General features: G+C 61.4%; 1 gene segment (V, D, J or C); it reads left to right on the top strand.

The window, feature by feature from the left end:
- The first annotated feature begins 501 nt into the window (after window positions 1-501).
- Window positions 502-12,351, top strand: LOC129633969 (Ig mu chain C region membrane-bound form-like). The segment is given in 8 exon segments: window positions 502-549; window positions 794-860; window positions 8,118-8,441; window positions 8,518-8,850; window positions 9,103-9,417; window positions 9,549-9,881; window positions 11,862-11,977; window positions 12,079-12,351. Coding segments are annotated over 8 exon segments (1,545 nt in total).
- Window positions 12,352-12,700: the final 349 nt, after the last annotated feature.

The following is a 12,700-nucleotide window of genomic DNA, read 5'->3' as shown; positions in this document are numbered from 1 at the left end:
GGCCAGGCTGCCCTGGGCACCGTCTCCTCAGGTGAATCTGGTGTCTAGTGTCCAAGTCAGGGGACAGCAGGACTTGGGTGGACTTGGGATGGGAGTCATGGCCAGCAAGGAAGTAGGGTGTGTTTTTGTGGAAAAGAAGCAGCAGCATGGAAGCCATGCTGCTGGGACTTGGATTTCTGGGGCCAGCGCACCCCAGTCACCGTGTCCTTGGGGAGTGTCTCTCTTGCAGCACTGCCTGGGCCTCAGGCTGTTCCCCGGGGTCCGTGCAGCCCCACCATGCCCTGAGCAAGGCAGGGTCCTGGTCCAATGGGGTCCCGCCCTTGCATCTGCCAGAGCCCCTGGAGGTGAGCCAGCTGAGGCCTGAGGGGAGGACAGGAGCTGGCTGGGCGGGAGGAAATGTGGGCAGAGCCCGACGGGGCAGGGTCTGTGCGGTGAGGGCAGGGGAGGTCCCCAGAACTGGTGTCCCCAGGGTTCATGTCTTGGGGGCAGCTTCCCTCAGCAATGCTTTTGACTCCTGGGGCCAGCGCGCCCCCGTCTCCGTCTCCTCAGGTGAGACAGCTCTCTGCCCGCTCCGTCCTGGGCCAGGGAAGATGTCTCCAGGGGCCCCTTGGTCTGGGGCAGACCCTCCGTGGTCCCTGGGGGATCTGCGTCTGAGGCCGTTTGCCTCTCTGCCCTGTTGAGGTGGCGCCTCTGCCTGTGGAACGCGACCAGGCAGAGTGCGCTCTGTGCCTGGGGGCCTGGCTTTGTGTGGGGGCAGAGGCTGCCAGGCTTTGGGTTTTTGCACAGCCCCTAGCGGGGCCCATGGCACTGTGACTATGTCGATACCTGGGGCCCAGGAGTCCTGGTCACCGTCTCCTCAGGTGAGTCCTCAACAGCCCTCTCTCCTCACTCTCTCTCAGGGTTTTGGTGCACTTTGGGGGAAATTGAGGCTGTCGGGTCTAGAGGGCCTGGGGTGGCCGGGGTCTGAGACACGGAGGGCCCAGGGGCCCAGGCTTACAGCAGCGAGGAGCAGAGGCTCCAGGCACCCTCTCCTCCTGGGCTCTGTAGCCAGGGCTTTCTCTGGGGCCCTCAGCCACCCCTGGGCTCTGACTCCCATGAGGCCACAGGTGAGGTGGTCCAGAGGCCTCGGCCGGCCACGAGCTCTCGCCTGGGGTCCCAGCATCATTGTCACTGTGTAACAACTGGCTCAAGCACTGGGGTCGGGAAGCCTGGGCACTGTCTGCTCGGCTGAGCCCTCACCACCCCACTTCACTGCACCTGGGGAGACCCGGGTGTCAGAGATCCAGGGGCATTCTGGAGGTCAAGATTGGGAGCTGGGGAGAGGGTTCTGGTGACAGGCAGAGCCAGACCTCCCCTCCCCAAGGACACTGCGATGTGGGTATGAGGTGGCTCCTTTGGCGGGCCTGGCTGTCTGACTTGAGCAGGACCAGGGGCTTCCGTCGCTTTCTGGGGCAGGCGGCTGCTCGAGGCTGGACTTAGGAGTCTGTGGTTCAGTCAGCCGGCCCAGGCAGGCAGTGGTCTGCCTCTGGGGACCAGAATGGGACATAGTGTCTCTGGCAGAGTCAGGGTCACACACAAGTGACTTTGACCGACGGCTTCCCTGTGGCGCCTGGAGATGGGTTGGGGGCCCAGGCGCCTCGAGCCTTGCCAGGCTCCTGAGGTTTTTGTTGGGCGACGCTGGAGATATCACCACTGTGATTCCTATAGTATATATCTTTGGGGCCAAAGGATCCGGGTCACCGTCTCCTCAGGTAAGAGCGGCCCATCCAGGGCCTTTGCTTTCTCTCCTACTCGTGGGATTTTTCAGAGCATCACTGTCTGGTCCTCTGATGTGTCCTTGTCCCCTCCTCCCTGGGGGGACTCGGCAGACTGGCCAGGAGGGGCCCAGCTGCCCTATGCATTTCAGAGTGTCTTATTTTCTGATGCCTTTAGAAAATCAGAATCTCGCTGGCATTCAGAGGGGGCTTGGTCAGGAAGGGCCACCAGTGGGGGAGGCCCAGGCCCCCCTTGGCAGCAGGGCAGCTTGGGATGTGGTAGAAGGCAACTTGCCGCAGTCCTAGTATCTGCGGAGGAGCGTGTCTGGATAATTAGGGCCTCAGGAACGCTGCCCGCGGTGGGCGCAGAGAACACCCTCCTCGGGTGAGGTGTGTTCTGCACTAGACTGTGTTTAAAATTCTTTATTGGGTAGGAAGAGAATTGTCTAGGTGAGGACGGACACGCAGTGTCCCGATCGTGGTGAGAGAGGGGAGCCCAAAGAGGTGACGGGCACTGGACTTTGTGAGGCCACTCTAAGAGAAAGAAATGCCGTTCGCCAGAGGAGGTGTGCTTGCGAATACCAAGACAGGGCATCTTCGAAGCGATTCCTGATAGTGTGCAAAATTGAAACTTTAAAAAAAGATGTTTAAAGTATTTTAAATTTTTATCATTTAATTAACAACCGCAAATCATGGCTTTGGAGAGTTGAGACGGGTACAAGTTTGGCCGAAAAGTACTAACTAGGTTCTATCGGCCCTCAGCCCCAATTCAGGGCTGTTTTGAGAATAATAAATTCAGCTTATTTTTTTTAATGTAATTGGTGGTGCCGAGTTAGTCAAGATGGCCACGGGCAGGACTGACCACCTGCAGCAGGTGGCAGGAAGCTGAGAGTCTGTTTTTGGAAGCAGGAAAACACAGTTGGTAAATTTATAGCTTCTGGTTCCCAAAAGGTGGTTTGCGGCTGGTTTTGCCCAGCCCCACAGAACCGAAAGTGTTCCCCTGAGCGGAGCAACACCTGGCTGATTTGCATTTCTAAAACAAGGCACAGATGCTGACCGAAACTGGAAGGTTCCTCTTTTAACCATTTGAATTTACTTCAGCTTTAGCTTATCAACTGCTCACTTATATTCATTTTCAAAGTCGATGTTTAAGAAATTAATTTGTCTCAGGTGCATTTTATCAATGCATTGGTACACTCTTTAATGAGTTACTCCTTCAAGGTAGTTAAGCTGAGACTGTGCGCACGCCGTGTGCACTGAGTGTGCTCACAATCGTAGCTGGCCGGCTCCTGCCTGGCAATGATGCAGCTTTCTCAGTGCGGCTCCCTCACTGCAGAATGTTCAGGGCCGCCTTTCGGGTACCCATCTCAGGACAGACTTGGGTGAAACGGGGGCATTCGTCATGAGTCACTCTGCTACACCACTAGCTGGGGGACTGAGAGGATGCCCGGTGGGGTGGCAGTCAGCGGGGCCTGGGAGCGCCCGCACCTGGGGACGTGTGGGCCTGGCCTCTGCCGCCAGGCCAGCGGGCAGGTCACGAGTTAGCGCAGCGAAGGGATTCGGAGGAATCCGCCCAGGTCAGAGAGCCCACGGGACGTGCCAGGGACCAGGCGCCGAGCTGTGAGGGGCAGGAGCCGGTGCAGCCAGACTCGCTGCCCCGGGACGTTTCTACGAGTTGTTTTTGTTTCTACTTGAAAGGGAATCTGCCTTTACCTACTGCCTGCGATGCCAGGGTGCTTCACATCCACAGGGACCACTTGCCGCGTCCACACTTAGGTGTTCAACGCAGCTTTGGGGTTCAGATGGTCGCTGTGTGCTACAGAGTATCCTCTTTCTCAGCAGAACTTTGTGATAAAGACAGAATTGGGAGCAGGTTCAGATAAGATGCATTTCCAGTGGTTTTTAATGAGGACATTTGCCAGAGAGCAGTTAGTCACCAGGACTGTTTTAGACTTGGGGCAGGATCTCAGGCCCTCGGCACGTGGCCAGGCCCCAGGGACGTGTGCCCAGGTTCTCCTCTCCCAGAGAAGTAGCGCTGCCTGCTTATCAGAGACAGGGCCTCTGTCTGAGGGTGGCAAGCATGTCTCAGCCTGTGAGATGCTCTAGGGAAGCTAAAGTCATCACGATGCTTTTCACCCAGAGTGGAGGGTGGTGGTGACTGACGGCTGGGAGAAGGGCCAGCTGGGCCTGGTGTGGGGATGGAGGCGTCGGGCACCCAGGAGAAGCGGGAAGAGGCTGGGAGGGGTGAGCCCAGCTGGGCAGCGTCTGCAGACCAGGGGCTTTAGCCGAGGCCACGGGTCCGGGATCTGACCCTTTCTTGTCAGGACCACTGGGCTTTCACGTCTGTGAGGGCAGCCCGGGCCACCAACCGCAGGTGAGCTGTGCTGGACTGGGCTGGGCTGAGCTGAGCTGAACTGAGCTGGGTTGGGCCAAGCAGGTGAACTGGGCTGAGCTGAGCTGGGCGGAGTGGGTGAGCTGAGCTGGGCTGAGCCAGGTTGAGCCAGGCTGAACTGAACTGAACTGAGCTGGGTTGGGCCAACCAGGTGAGCTGGTCTGAGCTGAGCTGGGCTGAGCCAGGTTGAGCCAGGCTGAGCTGGACTGAGCAGAGCTGGGCTGAGCCAGGCTGAGCTGGGCTGAACTGAGCTGGGCTGAGCTGGGTTGAGCTGGGCAGAGTGGGTGAGTTGAGCTGGGCTGAGCCAGGCTGAGCTGGGCTGAACTGAGCTGGGTTAGGCTGAGTTTAACTGGGCTCAGATGGGCTGAGCTGCAGAGTGGGTGAGCTGGGCTGGGCTCAGCTGGGCTGCACTGGGCTGGGTTGGGTTGGGTTGGGCTGGGCTAAGCTGGGTTAGGCTGAGTTGAGCTGGGCTCAGCTGGGCTGTGCTTAGCTGGGCTGGGCTGGGCTGAGCTGGGCTGAGCGGAGCTGGGAGGAGTGGGTGAGCTGGGCTGAGCTGGGTTAGGCTGAGCTGGGCTGGGCTGGGCTGAGCGGAGCTGGGCAGAGTGGGTGAGCTGGGTTGGGCTGGGCTGGGCTGAGCGGAGCTGGGCAGAGTGGGTGAGGTGTGCTGCGCTGTGCTGAGCTGGGCTGGGCGGAGCTGGGCGGAGTGGGTGAGCTGGGCTGAGCTGGGTTAGGCTGAGCTGAGCTGGGCTGCGCTGGGCTGGGCTGAGCTGGGCTGAGCGGAGCTGGACAGAGTGGGTCAGCTGGGCTGAGCTGGATTGGGCTAGGCTGCGCTGAGCTGGGCTGGGTGGAGCTGGGCGGAGTGGGTGAGCTGCTCTGGGCTGAGCTGCGCTGGACTGAGCTGCTCTGGGCTGCGCTGTGCTGGGCTGAGCTGGGCTGAGCAGAGCTGGGCTGAGCTGGGTTGAGCTGAGTTGAGCTAGGCTCAGCTGGGCTGCGCTGGGCTGAGCGGAGCTGGGCGGAGTGGGTGAGCTGGGCTGAGCTGGGTTAGGCTGAGCTGAGCTGGGCTAGGCTGAGCGGGCTGGGGTGAGCTGGGCTGAGCTGAATGGCGTGGCTGAGCTGGGCTAAGGGGGGTTGAGCTGAGCTGTGTTGAGCTGGACAGAGTGGGTGAGCTCGGCTGAGCTGAATGGAGTGGCTGAGCTGGGCTGAGTGGGGCTGAGCTGGGCCGAGTGTATGGGCTGGGCTGGGTTGGGCTAGGCTGGGCTGATTTGGGTTGAGCTGGGCTGAGCTTTTCTGGGCTGAGCTGGGCAGAGTGGGTGAGCTGGGCTGGGTTGAGCTGGGCTGAGCTGGCCTGAGCTGGGTTGAGCTGGCCTGAGCAGGGTTGAGCTGGCCTGAGCAGGGTGGCATGAGTGAGCTGGGCTGGGCTGGGCTGGGCTGGGCTGAGCTGAGCTGAGCTGGGCTTAGTTGGGTTTACCTGTGCTGAGCTTAGCTGGGCTTTGTTGAGCTGGGCTGAGCTTGGCTGAGCTTTGCTGGGCTGAGCTGGACAGAGTGGGTGAGCTGGGCTGGGCTGGGTTGAGCTGGCCTGAGCTGGGTTGAGCTGCCCTGAGCTGGGCAGAGTGGGTGAGCTGGGTTGGGCTGGGCTGGGCTAAGCGGAGCTGGGCTGGGCTGGGCTGGGCTGAGCGGAGCTGGGGTGAGCGGAGCTGGGAGGAGTGGGTGAGCTGGGCTGGGCTGGGCGGAGCTGGGCGGAGTGGGTGAGCTGGGCTGAGCTGGGTTAGGCTGAGCTGAGCTGGGCTGGGCTGAGCTGGGCTGAGCAGAGCTGGGCAGAGTGGGTGAGCTGGGCTGAGCTGAATTGGGCTAGGCTGCGCTGAGCTGGGCTGGGCAGAGCTGAGCAGAGTGGGTGAGCTGCGCTGGGCTGAGCTACACTGGGCTGCGCTGTGCTGGGCTGAGCTGGGCTGAGCTGGGTTGAGCTGAGTTGAGCTAGGCTCAGCTGGGCTGTGCTGGGCTGAGCTGGGCTGAGCGGAGCTGGGCAGAGTGGGTGAGCTGGGCTAAGCTGGGTTAGGCTGAGCTGAGCTGGGCTAGGCTGAGCTGAGCTGGGCTAGGCTGAGCGGGCTGGGGTGAGCTGGGCTGAGCTGAATGGCGTGGCTGAGCTGGGCTAAGGGGGGCTGAGCTGAGCTGTGTTGAGCTGGGCAGAGTGGGTGAGCTGGGCTGATCTGGGCGGAGTGGGTGAGCTGGGCTGAGCTGGGTGGAGTGGGTGAGCTGGGCTGAGCTGGGTTGAGCTGGGCTGAGCTGAATGGAGTGGCTGAGCTGGGCTGAAGGGGGCTGAGCTGGGCCAAGTGTGTGGGCTGGGCTGGGTTGGGCTGGGCTGGGCTGATTTGGGTTGAGCTGGGCTGAGCTGGGCTGAGCTTTGCTGGGCTGAGCTGGGCAGAGTGGGTGAGCTGGGCTGGGCTGGGTTGAGCTGGGCTGAGCTGGCCTGAGCTGGGTTGAGCTGGCCTGAGCAGGGTGGCATGAGTGAGCTGGGCTGGGCTGGGCTGGGCTTAGTTGGGTTGACCTGGGCTGAGCTGAGCTGGGCTTTGTTGAGCTGAGCTGAGCTTGGCTGAGCTTTGCTGGGCTGAGCTGGGCAGAGTGGGTGAGCTGGGCTGGGCTGGGCTGGGCTGAGCTGAGCTGAGCTTGGGTGAGCTGGGCTGAGCTGGGCTGAGCTTTGCTGGGCTGAGCTGGGCTGAATTTTGCTGGGCTGAGCTGAGCTGAACTCGGCTGAGCTTTGCTGGGCTGAGCTGGGCAGAGTGGGTGAGCTGGGCTGGGCTGGGTTGAGCTGGCCTGGGCTGGGTTGAGCTGGCCTGAGCTGGGTTGAGCTGGCCTGAGCTGGGCAGAGTGGGTGAGATGGGCTGAACTGAGCTGAGCTGGGTTGAGCAGGGCTGTGTTGAGCTGGGCAGAGTGGGTGAGCTAGGCTGAGCTGGGTTGAGCTGGACTGAGCTGGGCTGAACTGAGCTGAGTTGAGTTGGGCTGAGCTGGCCTGGGCTGAGCTGAGCTGGGCTTAGCTGAGCTGGGTTGAGCTGAGCTGGGTTGAGCTGGGCTATGTTGAGCTGGGCAGAGTGGGTGAGCTGAGCTGGGCTGGGCTGGGCTGAGCTGAGCTGGGCTGGGCAGGGCTGGGCTGGCAGAGTGGGTGAGCTGGGCTGAGCTGGGTTGAGCTGGACTGAGCTGGGCTGAACTGAGCTGAGTTGAGTTGGGCTGAGCTGGCCTGGGCTGGGCTGAGCTGGGCTTAGCTGAGCTGGGTTGAGCTGAGCTGGGTTGAGCTGGGCTATGTTGAGCTGGGCAGAGTGGGTGAGCTAGGCTGAGCTGGGCTGAACTGAACTGAGCTGGGCTGAGCTGGGCAGAGTGGATGAGCTGGGCTGAGCTGAGCTGGGCAGAACTGGGCTTAGCTGGCTGAGCAGGTGAGCTGGGCTGAGAGGGTTGAGCTGAGCTGAGCTGAACTGAGCTGGGTTGAGCTGGCCTGGATTGGGCTGATCTGGATTGAACTGAGCTGAGCTGGGCTGAGCTGGTCTGGGCTAGCCTGGGCTTAACTGGGGTATGCTGGGTTAACCATGGTGCACTGAGACTGGGCCAACAGAAGTGAACCCACTGAGCAGGCTTGACTTGGGCAAATTGTTGAGATGCTTTGGGTGCATTTAACCTCCACTGAGGCTGGTGGGTCTAGATGGACTGAGCTGACCGCACTGGACTGTCCTGGTCAACAGTGGGCTGACCTCAGTGATCTGGTTGTGCTGAGGACTGGGAGCCTGAGTGTGTATCAGTCTTATTGATGACCCCAGACCCCCAGGGCAGGCCCCAGGTGGGTAATCACAGACAGTGAGGGTGGGCTGGCAGGGCTGAGTGTGCCCTCCGCTCCACTGTCCCAGAGAGAAGGTGGAGCTGCCCACACCCCCTACCAGCAGGACACCTCTCACCCCCCTCTTCTCCTGTGTCCTCTCTCGGGTCCCCAGAAGGTGAATCGCTCCCAAGAGTCTTCCCCCTGGTGTCCTGCGTGAGCTCCCCGTCTGATGAGAGCACGGTGGCCCTGGGCTGCCTGGCCCGGGACTTCGTGCCCAATTCTGTCAGCTTCTCCTGGAAGTTCAACAACAGCACGGTCAGCAGCGAGAAAATCCGGACCTTCCCCGAAGTCCTGAGGGGCGGCTTGTGGTCGGCCTCCTCTCAGGTGGTCCTGCCCTCCTCAAGCGCCTTTCAAGGGCCAGATGACTACCTGGTGTGCGAAGTCCAGCACCCCAAGGGAGGAAAGACCGTCGGCACCGTGAGGGTGGTCGCTCAAAGTGAGTCGGGCCCGTCCCCTGGTTGGGTGCGGGGGGGAGGGTCCAGGCCCCGCTGACCCCTTCTCCTTCTCTGCAGAGGCGGAAGTGCTGTCCCCCGTCGTGAGTGTCTTTGTCCCGCCTCACAATGGCCTCTCTGGTGACGGCAATAGCAAGTCCAGCCTCATCTGCCAGGCCACTGACTTCAGCCCCAAACAGATCTCCTTGTCCTGGTTTCGTGATGGAAAGCGGATAGTGTCTGGCATTTCTGAAGGCCAGGTGGAGACTGTACAGTCCTCACCCATAACATTCAGGGCCTACAGCGTGCTGACCATCATGGAGAGAGACTGGCTCAGCCAGAACGTGTACACCTGCCAGGTGGAACACAACAAGGAAACCTTCCAGAAGAACGCGTCCTCCTCATGTAATGCTGGTGAGTGCAGCCCTGGGGGGCGGGCGCTCACCCTCAGGTCTGCAGACACCACCCCAGACCTGCCAGCTGCTCCCTGAGCCTTGGCTTCCCAGAGCGGCCAAGGGCAGGAGGGGCTGTGCAGGGCGGCTGGGGGCCGGCGCCCCTCCAACAGGGCCCCAGGTTCACAGGGGACTCAGCCAAGTGGGCCCTGCTCTTTGGGCGGACCTCTCCCTTCACCTGATTTCACTCCAAGCAACTCTCTCCCACCTCCAGCACCACCATCACCCATCGGGGTCTTCACCATCCCCCCATCCTTCGCCGACATCTTCCTCACGAAGTCAGCCAAGCTTTCCTGTCTGGTCACAAACCTGGCCTCCTATGATGGCCTGAACATCAGCTGGTCCCGTCAGAATGGCAAGGCCCTGGAGACCCACACTTATTTTGAGAGACACCTCAATGACACCTTCAGCGCCAGGGGTGAGGCCTCGGTCTGCTCAGAGGACTGGGAGTCCGGAGAGGAGTTCACGTGCACAGTGGCCCACTTGGACCTGCCCTTCCCAGAAAAGAACACCATCTCCAAGCCCAAAGGTAGGCCCTGCCCTGCCCCTGCCCTCCACCCCAGACTCTCCCACGGCTTCCACGGTCTGAGGACAGCAGGCAGGGCCAGCAGAGGACCCAGGCTCCCCGATCTCACCACTGTGACCCCCTCCCCCACCCAGACGTTGCCATGAAACCACCGTCCGTGTACGTGCTGCCTCCAACGCGGGAACAGCTGAGCCTGCGGGAGTCGGCCTCCGTCACCTGCCTGGTGAAGGGCTTCGCGCCCGCGGACGTGTTCGTGCAGTGGCTGCAGAGGGGGGAGCCCGTGACCAAGAGCAAGTACGTGACCAGCAGCCCAGCGCCCGAGCCCCAGGACCCCAGCGTGTACTTTGTGCACAGCATCCTGACGGTGGCCGAGGAGGACTGGAGCAAAGGGGAGACCTACACCTGCGTCGTGGGCCATGAGGCCCTGCCCCACATGGTCACCGAGCGGACCGTGGACAAGTCCACCGGTAAACCCACCCTGTACAACGTGTCCCTGGTCCTGTCTGACACAGCCAGCACCTGCTACTGATGCCTGGTCAGAGCCCCCGGGTGACCGTCGCTGTGTGTGTGCATGAGTGCAAACTAACCGTGTCAATGCGTGAGATGTTGCATTTTATAAAAATTAGAAATAAAAAGATCCATTCAAAGATGCTGGTTGTGAGTGAGCAAAGCTCTCCCTGCTAGGCCCGTGGCTGTCTGCCCTCACCTTGCAGACCACCCTCCATCATCCGCACCCCCGCCTCCCCACTCGCTTCCACCCACGCCCAGGAGCCCCAGTGCTCCTTGCGGGGTGCTCACAGCAGGCCGAACCCATGCTCACTGTGCCTCGAGTCGCTTCCATGGCCACACTGGGGGCACACGGGTGTGCAACACACACACATGCACACAGTCACATACATACATGCAGAGAGACACGTGTGTGCACACACATGCATGGGCACGCAGACATGCATGCACATGGACAGAGACCTGGGCACACGTGACACAGACATGTATGTGATGGACCTGGGTGAGCAGGCACACACAGATGTGGACACATGAACATGTGGACACACAGACACACATGTACACGCGCATTCACACGCAAGTGCACACAGTCACTCAAGCACATGCACATGGGCGCTCACAGACACACACGCATGATGAGGACAAGTCATAGACATGTAGACGTACACGCACAGATGTACACATGCTCATGCACACACATGAATGCACTGCACACACCCAGGCTCACACACTCGGATCCCAGCCCTTGCACACCCGTGGTCACTCAGTGCCCTGTCTGGCGGGGTCCCTCTGTACCATGCCCGTGCTCTGCTTGTCCCTCTGTCTCAGCTTGGAGGTACATCTGGAGGCCGGCCCAGCCTGGACTCCTCCACAGCCCCCAGCCCCAGCCCTAGAGCAGGGTGCACAGAGGGCCACTCTGGGCCTGGCCGGAGGCAGCTCCTCAGGAAACTCACGGCCCCTGTCCAGGCCCTTGTGAAGGTGGCAGGGCCCCAGCTCTCCCCTTTCCCTGTGAAGAGACAGAGTCAGGCGTGTCCTGACAGAGCAGGCCATGCCTGGGAGGCCCCCTTTGGAGTAGGTAGCTGCAGGGCCACGCGTGAGCCTGGAGTGGTGGGCACAGAGCCAAGGGGCGAGCGGGCCTCCTCTGCCGCCCACACCAGTGCCCCTGCAGGCTGACTCCCGACCTCCCCTACACTCCTGGCTCTTTAGGGACCAAGGGCCCATCAGTGTAGCAGCTGCAGACCTAGGTGACTGTCCTCAGCGTTTGTCCCAGCATCTCTCTCCCTGGGCCTCATACGTCTATCTGACCTGATTCCACAGCTGTGAGTCCTGCAACCCAGGCCCCAGACAGGGCCCCACATGGCCTCTCTTGTACGTGCCATGGCTCCAAGACAGAGAGAGATGGAGGCTAGAGGGATGGGCCCCTTGGCACAGGCAGCCATCTGCCCCCAGGGCTTGTCCTCACTGGCTGGGGAGCCCACCCCAAACCACCAGAGACAGGATGCCCCACCACCGCTGTCAGCCCCAAGTGGCCCTGAGTCCTCCAGAGGGGTCGAGGACACTGGGCCACTCCCCCACCTCCAGCCCAGCGAGACCCCACCCTTGTGTGTATGTGTGTGCTCTGTGTCACTCTCTGCCACCCCGGCGCTCCTAGGGCCAGGCACTCGGGGCCACTGCTCGGCTCAGCCTCAGCCATGCTCTGCCCCTGCCGGCTGTGGAATTGGGCAGCCAGGGCCTACCACGCCTAGCCAAGACGCTGCCTAACAAGGCCCGAGCTCCCAGCTGCCCCTGGGGTGCCGGGGAAGCAGGCACACGCCTGCTCACCTGCCCGCTCACTTCTGCAGTCCCCCAGCCCTTCTGGCGGGTCAGGGCGGCCGAGGGGGGCCAGGGTGGGGTCTGCGGGCAGCTCAGCCGTGCTGACCGCCATGCTCTATCTCCCACAGAGGGGGAGGTGAGTGCCGAGGAGGAAGGCTTCGAGAACCTCAACACCATGGCCTCCACCTTCATCGTGCTCTTCCTCCTGAGCCTCTTCTACAGCACCACGGTCACCCTGTTCAAGGTAGGCTGCCTGGCCCCGGGGAGGGGGTGAGGCCACAGAGCCCCGGGGCCGCAGACCCCCAGCACCCCCGCACCCACTCACACTGTCTCTGTCGCCTGCAGGTGAAGTGACGGCCAGCCAAGAACATGGGGCACCAGAGACGGAACACGAGGGGCTGCCTTGGGGCCGGGTCCCTGGCCTATGTGGCTTGTCTGCTTGTACTGAAATTTTCCCTGTGTCCTCTCCAGCTTCAAGCTGTAAGAAACTGGCTTTTCTCGGAGCAGCTGAGTGCCATGGCCAAGCATGGAGCCCGCAGTTATAGGCTCCACCTGGCCCTGCTTTGCAATGTCGCATTTGTGGCCTTGAAATAAACAAGTATACTTAATCTTGTGAAACCGCTTCCTCGTGAAGGTTTTTTTCCCCCAAGCCACACTCCTGTGGGCTGCATATCCTGAGCGCTGAACCCACTGCTGATGGGAAAGGGATGTGTGTCTCCTCCCAGGCCAGTGGCGCCACGCCAGGGTGGTGTCTTGGGGCTGGTCCAGATGCAGGAAGATGGCCGAGTTGCAGATCCCAGGACTGGTTTCCCAAGGTGGCCTGAGCTGGGGCCTCTGTGGGCATCCGTGAGGACCCTGCCACCAGCCCCAAGGATACCCTGTCCCTCTCTGCCGCCATTCCCGGAACCCCAACCACGGCAGGGCTTGTCAACCTCGGGTTCGCGTGGTGTGTGCAGGAGGGACTCGG

The sequence above is a fragment of the Bubalus kerabau genome, chromosome 19 (assembly GCF_029407905.1).
Source record: "Bubalus kerabau isolate K-KA32 ecotype Philippines breed swamp buffalo chromosome 19, PCC_UOA_SB_1v2, whole genome shotgun sequence".
Lineage (NCBI taxonomy): Eukaryota > Metazoa > Chordata > Mammalia > Artiodactyla > Bovidae > Bubalus > Bubalus kerabau.
Note: the sequence above shows the minus strand (reverse complement) of the source record. Positions and strands in the feature narration are given on the sequence as shown.